Source organism: Heloderma suspectum, chromosome 7, assembly GCF_057233095.1.
Source record: "Heloderma suspectum isolate Gila_16-S chromosome 7, 16-S_ref, whole genome shotgun sequence".
In the NCBI taxonomy this organism is placed as follows: domain Eukaryota; kingdom Metazoa; phylum Chordata; class Lepidosauria; order Squamata; family Helodermatidae; genus Heloderma; species Heloderma suspectum.
Genome location: NC_139464.1, coordinates 72,252,601 through 72,266,734, shown reverse-complemented (window position 1 = coordinate 72,266,734; position 14,134 = coordinate 72,252,601). Strand labels below are relative to the sequence as shown.

Sequence of the window (14,134 nt, the reverse complement as noted above, 5' to 3'; positions counted from 1 at the left end):
ATCTAGATATCAAGTCATGATACTGTGGAATATCAGGGATATCAGAAAATAGTACTGTTTGGTAAATATGTGTTTTTAAAAATGCAAAAGTTAGACCCTCCTATTCTGTTTTTTAACTGTTATCTAGGATATTTAAAGGAACGTAAATATTGCAAAAATAAACCATTGGGAGTGGAGTACAGAGTAGTCTTTGTTCTTTGTTAGCCTGTAGTACACGTCTGGTTTCCTAATTAGGATTGAACTGCATGGTACTCATTGCACAAGGAACGTTAACTAATTATTTTAACTCACTGGTGAGTTCTCTCCAGATAGCTTTGTTAGCTGAAACATTGAGGGTTTTACTGAAGCCCTTTAAAAACTGTTGCTGGTTCAGAAATTTTGGCTTTGACTATTAACTGGTAGTATTTGCGGTGGTATTTAGTCAGTTTATGTGAGATAGGAGCCAGTCACATGGGTAGTTGCAGTATATGAGCAATGTACTACATGGAACAGCAACCACACAGAGGTGCAATTTCAAAAAGCCTCATCCTACTTTTTGTTGTTGTAAAGTAGATCTAACAAAACTTCATTCAGGCCTTTTGTGTAAAGTCTTCATGTTGACTTCCTGTCTTCTGTCTGTCTGTCTGTCTGTCTGTCTGTCTGTCATGCTGACTGTGAAATGTAACAGTTCTTTAACAACTGAGTATTCCAAACATCTGAAGTGACCAGGATGCCTGACACTACTAATACATAAATACACAATATTTCTACTGGGATTATGGCCCTCAAATGATAGTTAAACTAATTAATAGATGTTCAAAATACTAAATTGGTTGTCAGAATCTTAAGATGGTTTTAGGCACCATAGAAATAGGATGAACTATAAGTGGAAAACAAAGCACATTGCGTTTCTTTAAATATCAGTTATTGTACCTTATAAGTTACAGTGCCAATCTATTTTAAAGCAATCCCATAAAAGTTTAGGACTAGAGGGGAATATATAAAAGTTCAAGCATATATTCAGGAGATCGCCTATACATCCACTGCCAATCAAGTCTTATGCCACCCACCATTAATACATGTATTGGTAAAAGCTGGCTTTGTGTCTGTATGCTGAATAAAACTATTATTACTCTTTTATGTATAGGTATAACATGTGCTTTGTGTGCCTTATTTTTTGCCACCATAATAACAGTTGATATCAAGGATGTCATTAGAAGCCTTTTCCTATGAGAAGCTACTAAAAAAAAAAAAGTCTCACTCTTTTAAAGCTGTTAAAAGTATGTAGGTAAGCATGTACTTGGCAAGTTTGCCATTGCAATAAGTTGATATGCCTGACATTAGCAAATGAATTAGTTTTCTTGCCACCCCAAGACACACACACGCAAATATACCAGCATAGAATGTCAGCATAAACTGACAATTTTGTTTAGCGATGCTTTTCTAGCTGAGTCAACAGCATTAAGATCCTGAACTAGGATTGCAGTTTTACAGAAGGGTCAGGTTACTGCTGAGGTGAGGTGTCTGCTATCTAGGAGCACAGACAAAATATTAAGCAAGTTAATAGGAATACTAAAAAGAACTTGGGATTTTTCAACACTGTAGGAATCATTAAAATATATTAACCTTACTCATTGGTAGAGGTACACTCTAGAAAAGCTTTAAATATATTTTCTTCTTTAATTCTTCAAGGTTAACTGTACCTCTTCCCCTGCCCTTTGCACATGCATGTGTATTTTTTTATTATCCTCAGCTTGATGATGCTTTTACAGAAAAGGTTTGGACATTCAAGGTGTACTGAAAATCCTGAAATATTCTTACACAAAAATGAAAACAACTATTTTTAGGGGGTGGGAGGTGGATTTCCAAATAATTATTAATTGATTGTGTTCATGTTATGCATGAAAATGCCACTGTTTGGAAAGGTGATTTTATTGGTATCCATTTGGGATTGTCTTGTCTATCTTAGGGTGCTGTCCTATACACACCTACCGTTGAGTAAATTCCATTGAAATTCATGGAACTTAGTTCCCAGTGGACATGCATAGGATTGCACTGTCAGTCTCCTATCCTTAGAACAGCTGCCTCTTACATACTTGCATGTAACTGGTATGTATTACTCAGGGTTTCAGAACTTGTTTGATGTATGCTTAGGTACAAGCAATATGTGGTGATGATGATGATATAAGTGTAGCAACAGTAGTCAAAAATGCTGTTTAAACTCAAACATCCCTAAAGGTATATAATTCTATTTGTTGTCCTCTTGTTCTGTTCTGGATGAACTTAATAACATAGGGAAGCAAAAGCCATCAGAATGCAACATGCTATTAGTAGAACTTATCAGGCTCATAGTAGCTTAGGCTCAAAATATTTGAAAGTTACATAGACCAAATATTATATCTTGCTTAGTTTAAAAAGAGAACTCATTAATTCACAGGCTTTTACCATACTGTAAAGATGATGGCTTGGATCTTAAGTTTCCTTCCATAAATGGAATAGAGTTCCCCTTCCCTCTGAAGCCCCCCACAACTTGAAAAACTTCCTGGGATTGTTGGACCCCTGGGAATAGCAGGATATGGTATCTGGGGCAGGGAGCTACAGAAATTGCCCCTGCCTTGCATGAATGGAGGAGCAAGTTAAGATCTGCACTAAAGAATTAAGAAATTCCTTCTTAGAAAATATGCAAGAACTTGTAGATCAAGCCCTTGTGAAATTGAGCTCTGAAAGTTAATCACATGGCCCATGATTTATGGCAGCATTAACACTTTTTGCAGAATTGAAGCAACATGGCTGTAGTTGAATATTCCATTGTTTGCTGGTATTGATGTCCACACTGATTTCTAATATACGAGCAATTTATTATTTATGAAATTTATCACTCACTTTTTATTGTAGAATAATCATGAAGTGGGGTACAAAACCAATAAAATGCAGTAAAATCATACAAATTCAACTGATAAACCAATAAAACGGGAGAACAGTAATATATCTAAATAACAGTTTAGAACATGCAGCAATACAAATTCAGTCAAAAGTTTATTCAGTTTGGATTACCTCTAATTTTGTGATCAACAAGTTTGAGTTAAATGTATGTAGTAGTTGTTGGCAGTGAATATTGTTCACAGGCAGTGAACAATATTACCTGGTTCGCATGTAATGACAACCCAGAGTATGGGTTGAATATGGTAAGTCGTTGAATTGTGGGTTGTCGTTACATGTTAACCCTGCACTATGGTTTAACTATGGGTTGTTAACCACAAGCAACCCAGAGTTTACAACCCAACAACAAACCGTGGGTTCACTTCCTGGGTTATTTATGGTTAATAACCCATAGTTAAACATCAGTGCAGAGTTCGCATGTAGTGACAATCCACGATTCAATGAGAATCCACACTCAGCCCATACTCTAGGTTGTCTTTACGTGTGAATCTGGTCTGTGAATGGGCTACAAACCCTTGTCAGCATGAGTCAATCATGAAAAAAATCTGGAAATATTCATGGGTTAGACCCATGAAGCTGTGCTACTTCTTTATTCTGTCTGAGATTCATGCTATGTATGAGGCAAACTCCACTCACGGGGCATTCCAGCCTCAGAAAGGGGAGGAGGCAGTTTCCATTGATACCTTGTCCTCTGCAGCCACTTGTGCCTGCACCCCAAAAAGCTGCTCCAGAAGGGACCCTCTGAAACAGAGTGACAGGTGACTTGGGGCAGGGGAGCTGCCGGGGGAAAGGGGAATCAGTGAAAATTGCATCTCCCCCTTTCTCCAGTGGGAGCCTCCTCTGGATCTCATCTCAGTCCCTTCTGCAAATGGAAGGAGACTTAATATTCTTATGATGTCCAGTGGTGAAGAAACACTCATTGTTTCTGGTAAATATCAATCTTGGCAAACGGCAAGACTCAGTAGAGTCTAAGTTTATTTATATGGTTAATATATTTGTATCCATACTCAAAGGAGCTCAGAGCCCATTTTAGCCATGAAAAAACTCTGTAAGGTATGATTGGATGTGGGCTGCTTGACATGTAATGAGAATAACACCTTACATTTTTTTGTTGTTCAGTCGTTAAGTCGTGTTGTGACCCCATGGACCATAGTAGGAAATGTAACAAGCCAGACCTTGCTTTGAAGTTGGTGGTCCTACAATTTCCATGTTAGAAGAGATAAGCTGCCACTGAAATCGAACTTTGGGTGCTTCCATGCAAATATTTTATAATCTTATTGTCTTCCTTCATTCACAGATAACTCATATGAATGTATATCCAAGTTTATCATCGGTTACTGCAGTATTGTATAATAAAGCAGAACACTTGTAGATAATACCTAGGGTTGGGAATATATAGACAGTAGTAGGATAGGAGATGTGATGCAAAATTTTGATTTTTTTTTCAGTTGGTTATGTTTTAACTACTCTGTTCAGTGAAGCATTAAAAGAGTTAACTTTACTAAAGTGGTAGTAAAATATCTTGCTTTATTTAACCAAGGTTTGATTCCTTTTCTGAAATATTTGCTATTTTATTCAAATACTACAGATCCACATAAGCTGTTTTGCGATAGTACAGGTAGTTTTTCTCTGCTCTCCAGGAAGGGGTCATAGCATGTGTGACTTCACATAACTCTAGGGCTGGCAGATTTTTTTTCTTTTTCATTGAATTTGTCACTGTTTGCAGAAACAAAGCCAGTTGCCAGGAAGACAAGATGAGGTTTAGGTTTAAGGCAGCTGTGATTGTAACAAATAATCAATATGAAGAATGTAGTAGTAGCAGTTTGTTAGGCCACTAATTAGCCTATCATTTATAACAATAGCAGAACACAAATGAGTTAATGGAAAATTTAGTTGCACTAGCAAATGATGTTAAGAAGATAATTAAACTAAATGAACAGTACATGCAGCTCTCTGGCATTCATATCACGGCAATATATTTAATATCCCTGTATGAGCATGTGATAGTTTGCAAAGCTGCATGTTTTTGAAATTGAAAGTGTGTTATGTAAGAGCCATTTACAGAATGACTTGAAGCGGAAAGATATGTGAACACATTATTTATTATGTTAGTATTGTCCATTGTACAGGTTTTTCATGGGGCCACACATAAATGGAAACAGTTTTTGATACAAGGAAATGTGATTTTAAAATTGGACTACATAGAATATCTTGAAAATTTATAATTTTATATGGAAATACGAGATTTCTTCATCTCCACATACACAGACTAGTCTAGATCCTTTTCTTTCTTGCAAAAGAGAATAATTAATCTACAGAATAAATGTATTAGCCTAGATGCAGACCTTTGAGGTTAAACTGACACCCCAGGTACACTTTTTGTTGCAGAAGTTATACAGTATCCCCAAATTTCTGCCATTTTGCATTTACAGTTTTCTTTCTATACACAAAAAGCACCTGGGATGATAAAAATACACCAGAAATCTATTGATTTTTGCCACTGGAATGCTTTTCTGTCCCAGCCAGTGTTAATGTATTGGGATAAAAAATGTCCCATAGTGTATATCAGACAAAACCAGCAGAGGGAAGCAGACTTCTTCTGACAGCAAGCCATTGCTTTAGGGATGCACGAAAATCACTTACCTGGTCTCGCAGCTTGCTTCTCAGTGGGGGGGAGGTGCTTCGCTGCTCCCCCCGAAGTTCAGGCCGGGGGGTAGCTTCCCGCCTCGCCCGGCCGAAATTCAGGCCGGGGAGAAGTGCCCCGTCTCCCCGGCCGTGAACTTCAAAAGAAAAAAAAAACGCCCCTGTGATAGGCTACGTAACGATTAACGTAGCCTATCACGGCTAGATTTGCAAAGTCAGCCGTGATAGGCTACGTTAATCGTCACGTAGCCTATCACGGGTGACTTTAAAAAAAAAAGCGTACGCAAATGGCGGCCCCCATAGGGAGCCACCATTCGCGTTCCTTATTTGGTCCCTGTAGTCTACGTAAAGATTTACGTAGACTACGGCGAATATTTGCGTTGTCCTTATTTTCGCCGTAGTCTACGTAAATCTTTACGTAGACTACAGGGACCAAATAAGGAACGCGAATGGCGGCTCCCTATGGGGGCCGCCATTAGCCATACGCACTTTTTTTTTTTTAAAGTCACCCATGATAGGCTATGTGACGATTAACGTAGCCTATGACGGCTGACTTTGCAAATCTAGCCGTGATAGGCTACGTTAATCATTACGTAGCCTATCACAGGGGCGTTCTTTGTGTTTTTTTACTTTTCTTGTAATGGCAGCGGCGGCAGCCGGTCGAAAGACCGGCTGCCGCCCCTGACAAAGACCTGCCGAACCGCCGCTGGGACCCGCCGCCTTGAGGGACATTCGTGAAAGGTAAGTCCCATCCCGGAGGGGGGGGCAGGGGGCGGCGGGGTGGAGAATTTCTCCCCGAACAACCTTCGGAGGACCGAATGCGTTGGCACTCGGCCCCCCGAAGTTTCGGGGAGAAATTCTCCCCCATCCCTACATTGCTTTGGTGTTGGGACATTTTATTACCCCAAGGTACATTGGGGTGGAAAAACACACCCCAAAACCAAAGGGTTTTTTAAATAGGTCTGAAATCCTATCCTTACCTGAGAGTAAGCCCTATTTATGTCAATAGGAGCTATTTAATATTAGAATCCAGGGTTAACTCATGAAGTTGAATAGTGGGAGATTTATGACAGATTAAACAAAGTACCTTTTTTCATGCGGCATGTTGTTAAGGTGTGGAATTTGCTACCACAAGATGTAGTGATGGCCGCTACTACATTGGGTGGCTTTAAAAGGGGATTAGACCAATGCATGGAGGATAAGCTATCCATGGCTACTAGTCATGATGGCTATGTGTTATGTCCAGTATCAGGACCAGTATGCTTCTTGCTGTGAATACAAACAGGAGGGTGATGTTGTTCTCATGTCCTGCTTATGGGCTTCTCATAGGCCTTTGGTTTGATCGTGCATAGCTCTATTTGTGTTCTTTCTTCTGAGTAGATATGCATAGGATTGTGCTGTAAATCTTGCAGGCCTAGCTTTTTTATAGTTAATATTTTTTAGAGAGAATGTGACGGAATACAGGAATTAGAACATTGTGACATTTTAGTTAATGTTTTAGCTGACACAGGAATATTTTAGCATCTTTTTAGCTACTCCATTGAGTTTTCTGCTGGTTTAGCAGGAAAGTTGTGTATTAGGTTCACTTGACATCTAATGTGTGGTTTTTCAAGCTGGCAGTTGGAGTGTGTTAGAAATGTAAACTGTCAACCTAAGTTGTGCCTGCAAAAAATGCTATTTTCCCCCCTCACCTTCAGGGAGACTTGTGCAAATTTAAGGGGGGGGTTCCACTTTGGGGGAAAATTGCACAAATGTAATGTTATTTTTTCATCTTCAGTGAGATTTACTCATATTTATTTATTTATTTCACTTTTAGGGAGATTTGTGCAAATTCACTTTAGCTCTGTAACTACTCCACCTTAGTGCAGTAACCACTCTGCTAAAGTGGGGTAGTTACCGAGCTTCAGTGCATTTGCCTTGAAATTTGCATATCTTTACCGACTCAGTCCCTGTTCTGCCTTGAAATTTGCATATGTTTAGTGATGCCACTCACTGCTCTGAAACCTTCATGTACATGTAACAAGTAGCAATGGAGAACAGTGGACGGAAGTGACAAGCACAAGGTGGGTGGGCAGCCAAAAGCAGCTAGCGGCTGCAGGTGTTTAGGGGCAGGTGTTATTACTTCAATAAAACATGAAGAAGCCATAAAAAGGGTCTAGCAAGGAGAGCGCCAAAGTGGAGGATGACATTGACAAGGACATTGACAAGAGGGGGATAGGGCTATGTTGGATTCAATATATATATATATATATATATATATATAGTTTGTGAACACATTCCCCTGTTCATAAGGGCTCAGAAACTTAAATCCCTTTGGCAATCTCATTCATGGTAGGGAGGTCCCCCATGAGCCAACAACCCCAGCAGAACAATTGCAGAAAGGGTGCTGATACAGGGAACAAGGAAACAAGGATTTCTGCCACAAAGGCCTGTGGGATATGTGCTGGCAGCAGCCTGGAGGACTGAGAGGGACTGAGGGAGGAACAAGCCACAACAAGCTGCTGAGTGGGCAATCATAGGTCAGGAATGATGAGCCACCTACCCACGATGGCTTATTTTCAGGGTAGCTTAGCGTGATGTGTGAACTCGCCCTGTGTGTTAAACTAACATGAGCTTCGAACAAAGGTTTGGGTTGTTACCTTAAACTGAATCTGTATATGCGATTTGTTTATTTATTTATTTATTTATTTATTTCATTTCTATACCGCCCAATAGCCGAAACTCTCTGGGCGGTTCACAAAAATTAAAACCAAACAACACACAATAAAACAATTTAAAATATATAGAACATTAAAACCACAATATAACAATACAACCACAATAAAACCTAGCAGCAGTGCAAGAGTTTGAAATACAGATTTAAAACAGCAAAGATAAAAATTTAGAAAGCTAAAATGCTAAAATGCCTGGGAAAATAAAAAGGTCTTCACCTGGCGCCGAAAGGAATACAATGTAGGCGCCAGGCGAACCTCACTAGGGAGCTCATTCCAGAGCCGGGGTGCCACAGCAGAAAAAGCCCTCCTAGTAGCCACCCGCCTCACTTCCTTTGGCAGGGGCTCACGGAGAAGGGCCACTGATGATGATCATAAGGTCTGGGCAGGCACATATGGGAGGAGGCGATCCTTCAGGTAACCTGGCCCCAAGCCGTTAAGGGCTTTGAAGGTTAACACCAGCACTTTGAATCGGGCCCGGAAATGGACTGGCAGCCAGTGCAGCTGGAAAAGTACTGGCGTAATATGAGCTCACAGGCCAGTCCCTGTTAACAATCTTGCTGCCCTATTTTGGACCAGCTGAAGTTTCTGGACCGTTTTCAAAGGCAGCCCCACATATAACGCATTGCAGTAATCCAGACGAGAAGTTATCAGAGCATGGATAACTGTAGCTAGGCTATCTCTGTCCAGATAAGGGCGTAGTTGGTATACCAGCCTAAGCTGATAAAAAGTGCTCCGTGCCACTGAGTTCACCTGTGCCTCAAGTGACAGTTCTGGATCCAAGAGCACCCCCAAACTACGAACCTGATCCTTTAGGGGGAGTGCAACCCCCTCCAGAACAGGTTGAATATCACCTAGCCGGACAGACGAACCACCCACTAACAGTACCTCCATCTTGTCTGGATTGAGTTTCAGTTTATTAGCCCTCATCCAGTCCATTACCGTGCCCAGGCACTGATTCAGAACAGCCACTGCCTCACCTGGTTTTGATGAGAAAGAGAGGTAGAGCTGGGTGTCATCTGCATATTGATGGCACCTCAGCCCACACCTCCGGATAACCTCCCCCAGCGGTTTCATGTAGATGTTAAACAGCATGGGGGATAAAATAGAGCCCTGTGGAACCCCATGGCACAATTGCCATGGCACAGAGCAATAATCCCCCAGCACCACCTTCTGGAATCGGCCATCCAAGTAGGAGCGGAACCACTGTAGTGCAGTGCCTCCAACTCCTAACCCAGACAAATTATCCAGAAGAATACCATGGTCAATGGTATCGAAAGCCGCTGAGAGGTCCAGGAGAATCAACAGGGTCGCACTCCCCCTGTCCCTCTCCCGGCAGAGGTCATCCCACAGGGCGACCAAGGCAGTTTCCGTTCCAAAAACCAGGCCTGAAGCCCGATTGAAATGGATCTAGATAATCCGTTTCATTCAAGAGTGCCTGGAGCTGTCCTACAACCAACCGCTCAAGCACCTTGCCCAGGAAGGGGATGTTGGCCACTGGCCTATAATTGTTAACATCCTCTGGGTCCAGGTTAGGCTTTTTCAGTAGTGATCTAATTACTGCCTCTTTTAAAGCAGCAGGCACCACTCCCTCTCTCAAGGAGGAATTTACAACCTCCTGGACCCAGCCGGACAACCCCTCTTTGTTTGATTTAATAAGCCATGAAGGGCAAGGGTCAAGCACACAAGTGGCCGATCGGACTTGGCCAAGCACCTTGTCCGCATCCTCAGGCCTCAGTAACTGAAACTCATCCAATAAAACTGGACCAGACGGTGCTCTGAATGTCTCTACCAATGGAACTGCATTAATGGTGGTGTCCAATTCATGACGAATCTGAGCGACTTTATCCTCAAAGTGCCGTGCAGACTTGTCACAGCGTGCTACTGAGGGTTCCACCGTCTCTCTCCCTGGCCCAGAATGTAACAGGCCGCGAACCACTCGGAAATGCTTTGCTGGATGACACTGAGAAGATGCAATGCTGGTGGAAAAGAACTGCCTCTTTGCCACCCTCACCGCCACAGAGTAGGCTCGATAGTGGGCTCTTACCTGTGTTCGGTCAGACTCAGTACGAGTTTTCCTCCACCTGCGTTCTAGCCGTCTCCCCTCTTGCTTCATTGCCCTCAGCTCAGGTGTATACCAAGGAGCTGGCCGGGCTCTGCTCAGAGGGAGAGGGCGCTTGGGCGCGATCGTGTCAACCGCCCGAGTCATCTCTGCGTTCCACAGAGCGACCTGGGCTTCGACAGGAGCACCAGCCATACCAGCAGGAAAATCCCCCAGAGCCCTCTGGAATCCATCGGAATCCATTAATCTCCGGGGGTGGACCATTTTAATAGGTCCCCCACCCTTGCAGAGGGGAAAGGCCGCCAGGAGTCTAAACCTCAGCAGGAAGTGATCTGACCATGACAAAGGGACAGATGTTAATTCCTCCACTTTCAGATCACCATCCTCCTGCCCAGTCGAGAAAACCAGATCAAGCGTGTGTCCTTTTATATGTGTTGGGCCGACGACATGTTGGGACAGCCCCATGGTTGTCATGGCGGCCATGAAGTCCTGAGCCGCCCCGGATACAGCGGCCTCGGCATGGAAGTTGAGATCCCCCAGGACCATCATCCTGGGGGTCCTCAACACCAAGTCCAAGACCACCTCCGTCAGCTCAGGCAGGGAGTCTAATGGGCAGCAGGGTGGGCGGTACAGCAACAGAATCCCTAATCTGTCCCGGGTACCCAACACAAGGTGCAAACATTCAAGATCTGCACTCGAATGAGCAGGAAGCCTGGAGAGGGAGATTGAATTCCTATAGACCACGGCAACCCCCCCTCCCCGACCCTCAAGTCGGTGTTGGTGCTGCACCGAGTACCCAGGAGGGCACAGCTGGGAGAGAGTGACCCCTCCCAGTTCCCCCACCCATGTCTCAGTAATACATGCCAGGTCAGCCCCCTCATCCACAATCAAATCATGGATGAGGGAGATTTTATTTTGGGCCGACCCGATATGTGTCTCTGGGGCATCTTTTAAAGAACTTTTATGCCAACATCTCAAAACTGTTAAAAAAAACAACAACCACCCTAGAAATTGATGAAATTTGTGGTTACCTGATTAGTGAGAAACTAATTTGTGTGCACAGATGCACCTTTTAGCTTATGGCTATGATCTAAACCCTAGGCCAGTGGAGTACACTTTTATTGGAAGCAATTTCTGCATCAGTGGACAGAATAAGGTTTTTACAGCTTTAAAGTTGTAAACATTTAACAACCTTTGAGTTTAATATCACTTCATTTAAACAAAGAATTGCTTTCATACTGTACAACTTGAGAAGTGGCTTCTTAACCTCAGTATTGTCTCTCTTTTACAGGCTGCTGAGTCAGGAATAATAAAAGTAAAAACGATAGCTGCGAGAAACACCAACGTCTTGGCAGGTAATTATTTGAAAAAAAGAAAAAATCAGAAATCTTATTTTTATTATTTTAAGACTATTTCATTCCTTTTATATGTGACCAGATATTGGATATGTTTATTACTTTTAGAACATAGAAATAATAATAAACTGTGTTTTTCAACCTTTCTCCTTAATTGAAGTTGACACATAGTGCAGTAGTCTGATTTCTAGTCAAAGGAGGTGGAAGTGTATTCTTCTCCTACCTGGAAAAAGGCTAAATGTATATAGTTTGGGGTATCCTTTCTAAGTCCTCCCTAACATCTAGGTGGTCAGGGGAAATTCACACATCGAACAGCCGCTTCTTGTCTTCAGGATACCCAGTTTTCCAATGAGCTTCCAGTTAAGATGTCCTTTTATACTGTCTCACTAAACAAAGCTCAAAGTTCCAGCTGTTAATTAGAGAATATTTCTTAGTTTAATTTGGGAAGGGATGAGTGAGCGTAGAATGAAAGTTTTGTGGTACAGATCTTGGAAAAAGAGAGAGTGGAAGGATAGAATTGGGGAAGATTCGGGTTTGCAACCTTGATTATATCTATCCTGTCTCTATCCAGAATGAAGGTCAATGCTCAATGACCTGATTCACACATAACATTCAACTATGGATTAAACAACCCATAGTTAATTGGGGCTGCATGGCAGCGAGCAAGCATGCCCACTTTCCACTTCCGCTTTGCATCAGCTTTTATAAACAGCCCAGGAATGACCATTTCCTCGGTTATTTGATGTGACATCCAAACCTGAAAATTCTGGGTTGTTGAAGGACAAACAGGGCAGAGTTTTAACCCATGATTTGTTGTTGGGTTGAAATTCTAGGTTGTTTGTGCCTCAACAACCCAGAGTTCTGAGTTCACACAGTGCATCAAACAACCCAAGAATAGGGCATTCCTGGGTTGTTCATGAAAACAGATGTAAAGCGGAAGTGGTGAGCACATGGGAGGCAGCACACTTGCTCGCTCCAGTACAGCCCCGCCACTTCATGGGTTAAACAACCCATGAATTGGCATTACATTTGAAACATGTCAATAAGTTACTGTAAATCCCCTAACTTCAGATTATTGTTTAAAGCTCTCAAATGTCAAACGAAATGCCCTTGGCCTTGTAACTTACCTAGAGTCCCCTCCATGTCTTGATGAAAATTCCCAGTTTGGATTGCTTATCTCTGCTCAAATTCCCAGATGTTCTCCTCTCATTCTTAACTAAAATTTGATTAGAGACAAAATGGATTCTGCTAATACCCTGCCTGCTACATTAATTTGCTACTTCTTGTGAGAGAACACACGCACAGATCATACCAGGCATCATAAGGACATGGAGGGTGTGTGTGTTTGTATTTGTTTATACCCTGTTTATATAACAGGATACCCTGTTCTAGGTCACAACTCACAACAGATGGTGCAGAGACCTGCAGAAGAGCCTTAGATGAGAATCTTAATACCCCAGAAATTTTATGTGGAAAGAGGCACTCTTTGAGGTATCCTGGCCTTATGGTATTTAGGGCTTTGAACGTTCAAACCAGGATTGGAAATGGACTAAGAGCCAGTCAAACTGCTTCAAGATCAGCAAAATTTGTTCCATACACCCAGACCCAGTTAGTAACCTAGCTGCCATATTTTGTACTAAGTGTGGTTTCTGGACTGTCTACCATTCTGTATCAGTTTGGGAGAGGTAATGAATCAAAACAGTTTTCGTGGCCTCCAACCCAGGATCTAGCAGACCTCGGAGCTAGAGAAAGCAACAGGAAGAGATATAGCGGAGGATTCCATGGAAGCTTTCTGCAGGTTTTCTCTTCCTGGCTGCAGCAGGGTTGAAATATTAAAAACAGAAAATACAAATGAATATGGCAGTGGCAAGCTAATATTTTTAGGGTGGACATCATTAACAAGCTATTGCCACCCTAGAAAATCAGACTGCATGTTCTAAGCAACTAGTGCCATATTGAAGACTCTTCAAGTCTGTCAGCAAGCAAAGAATGGAGCAAAGGGAGGTATTGCTGTGTATGTGGTGGGGGAGTAGAAGCAAAACGGAAGGTGGAAGAGCTGGAGTCTTCTCACCCAAATATACCCACTCCCAACTTCCCTTAAAATGAAATTTTTACCAGTGTTAACCTCTCTTTGGTTATATTAGTTACAGAATGGATCTAGCTTTCTAGTATAGAAGACAGATCAGCCCTCCCCCCCCAAATGCAATAGTTGATTCTAGAGAAATCCTTAGTTGTTTTTATTGTATCTTGTGTCTTTTATTTAATTTGAAATCTACGCTAATGGTTAGGTCTAATTCAGACAGTTCTTTAATTTAATATACACTATTATGCTTAGAAAAATAGGAGTCCCAGTTGATGATGTGGAGATGACTATTCACTTACTGACAGCTGCCCATATGGCACTAAGCTATAGGTGGAAGAGAGTTAATCCTCCAACAATTGCT

General features: G+C 42.0%; 1 protein-coding gene across 3 annotated transcripts in view; it reads left to right on the top strand.

The window, feature by feature from the left end:
• MON2 (MON2 regulator of endosome-to-Golgi trafficking) overlaps window positions 1-14,134 on the top strand; it is a 99,329-nt gene that overhangs the window by 7,384 nt on the left and 77,811 nt on the right. For all 3 annotated transcript variants that reach the window (XR_014784411.1, XM_084810604.1, XM_084810603.1), the window contains exon 2: window positions 11,627-11,690. Coding sequence is in view for 2 of the 3 variants with exons in the window: in XM_084810604.1 (XP_084666730.1) it covers window positions 11,627-11,690 (64 nt within the window). In the remaining variant the exon portion in view is untranslated. The remainder of the gene's footprint in view (window positions 1-11,626; window positions 11,691-14,134) is intronic.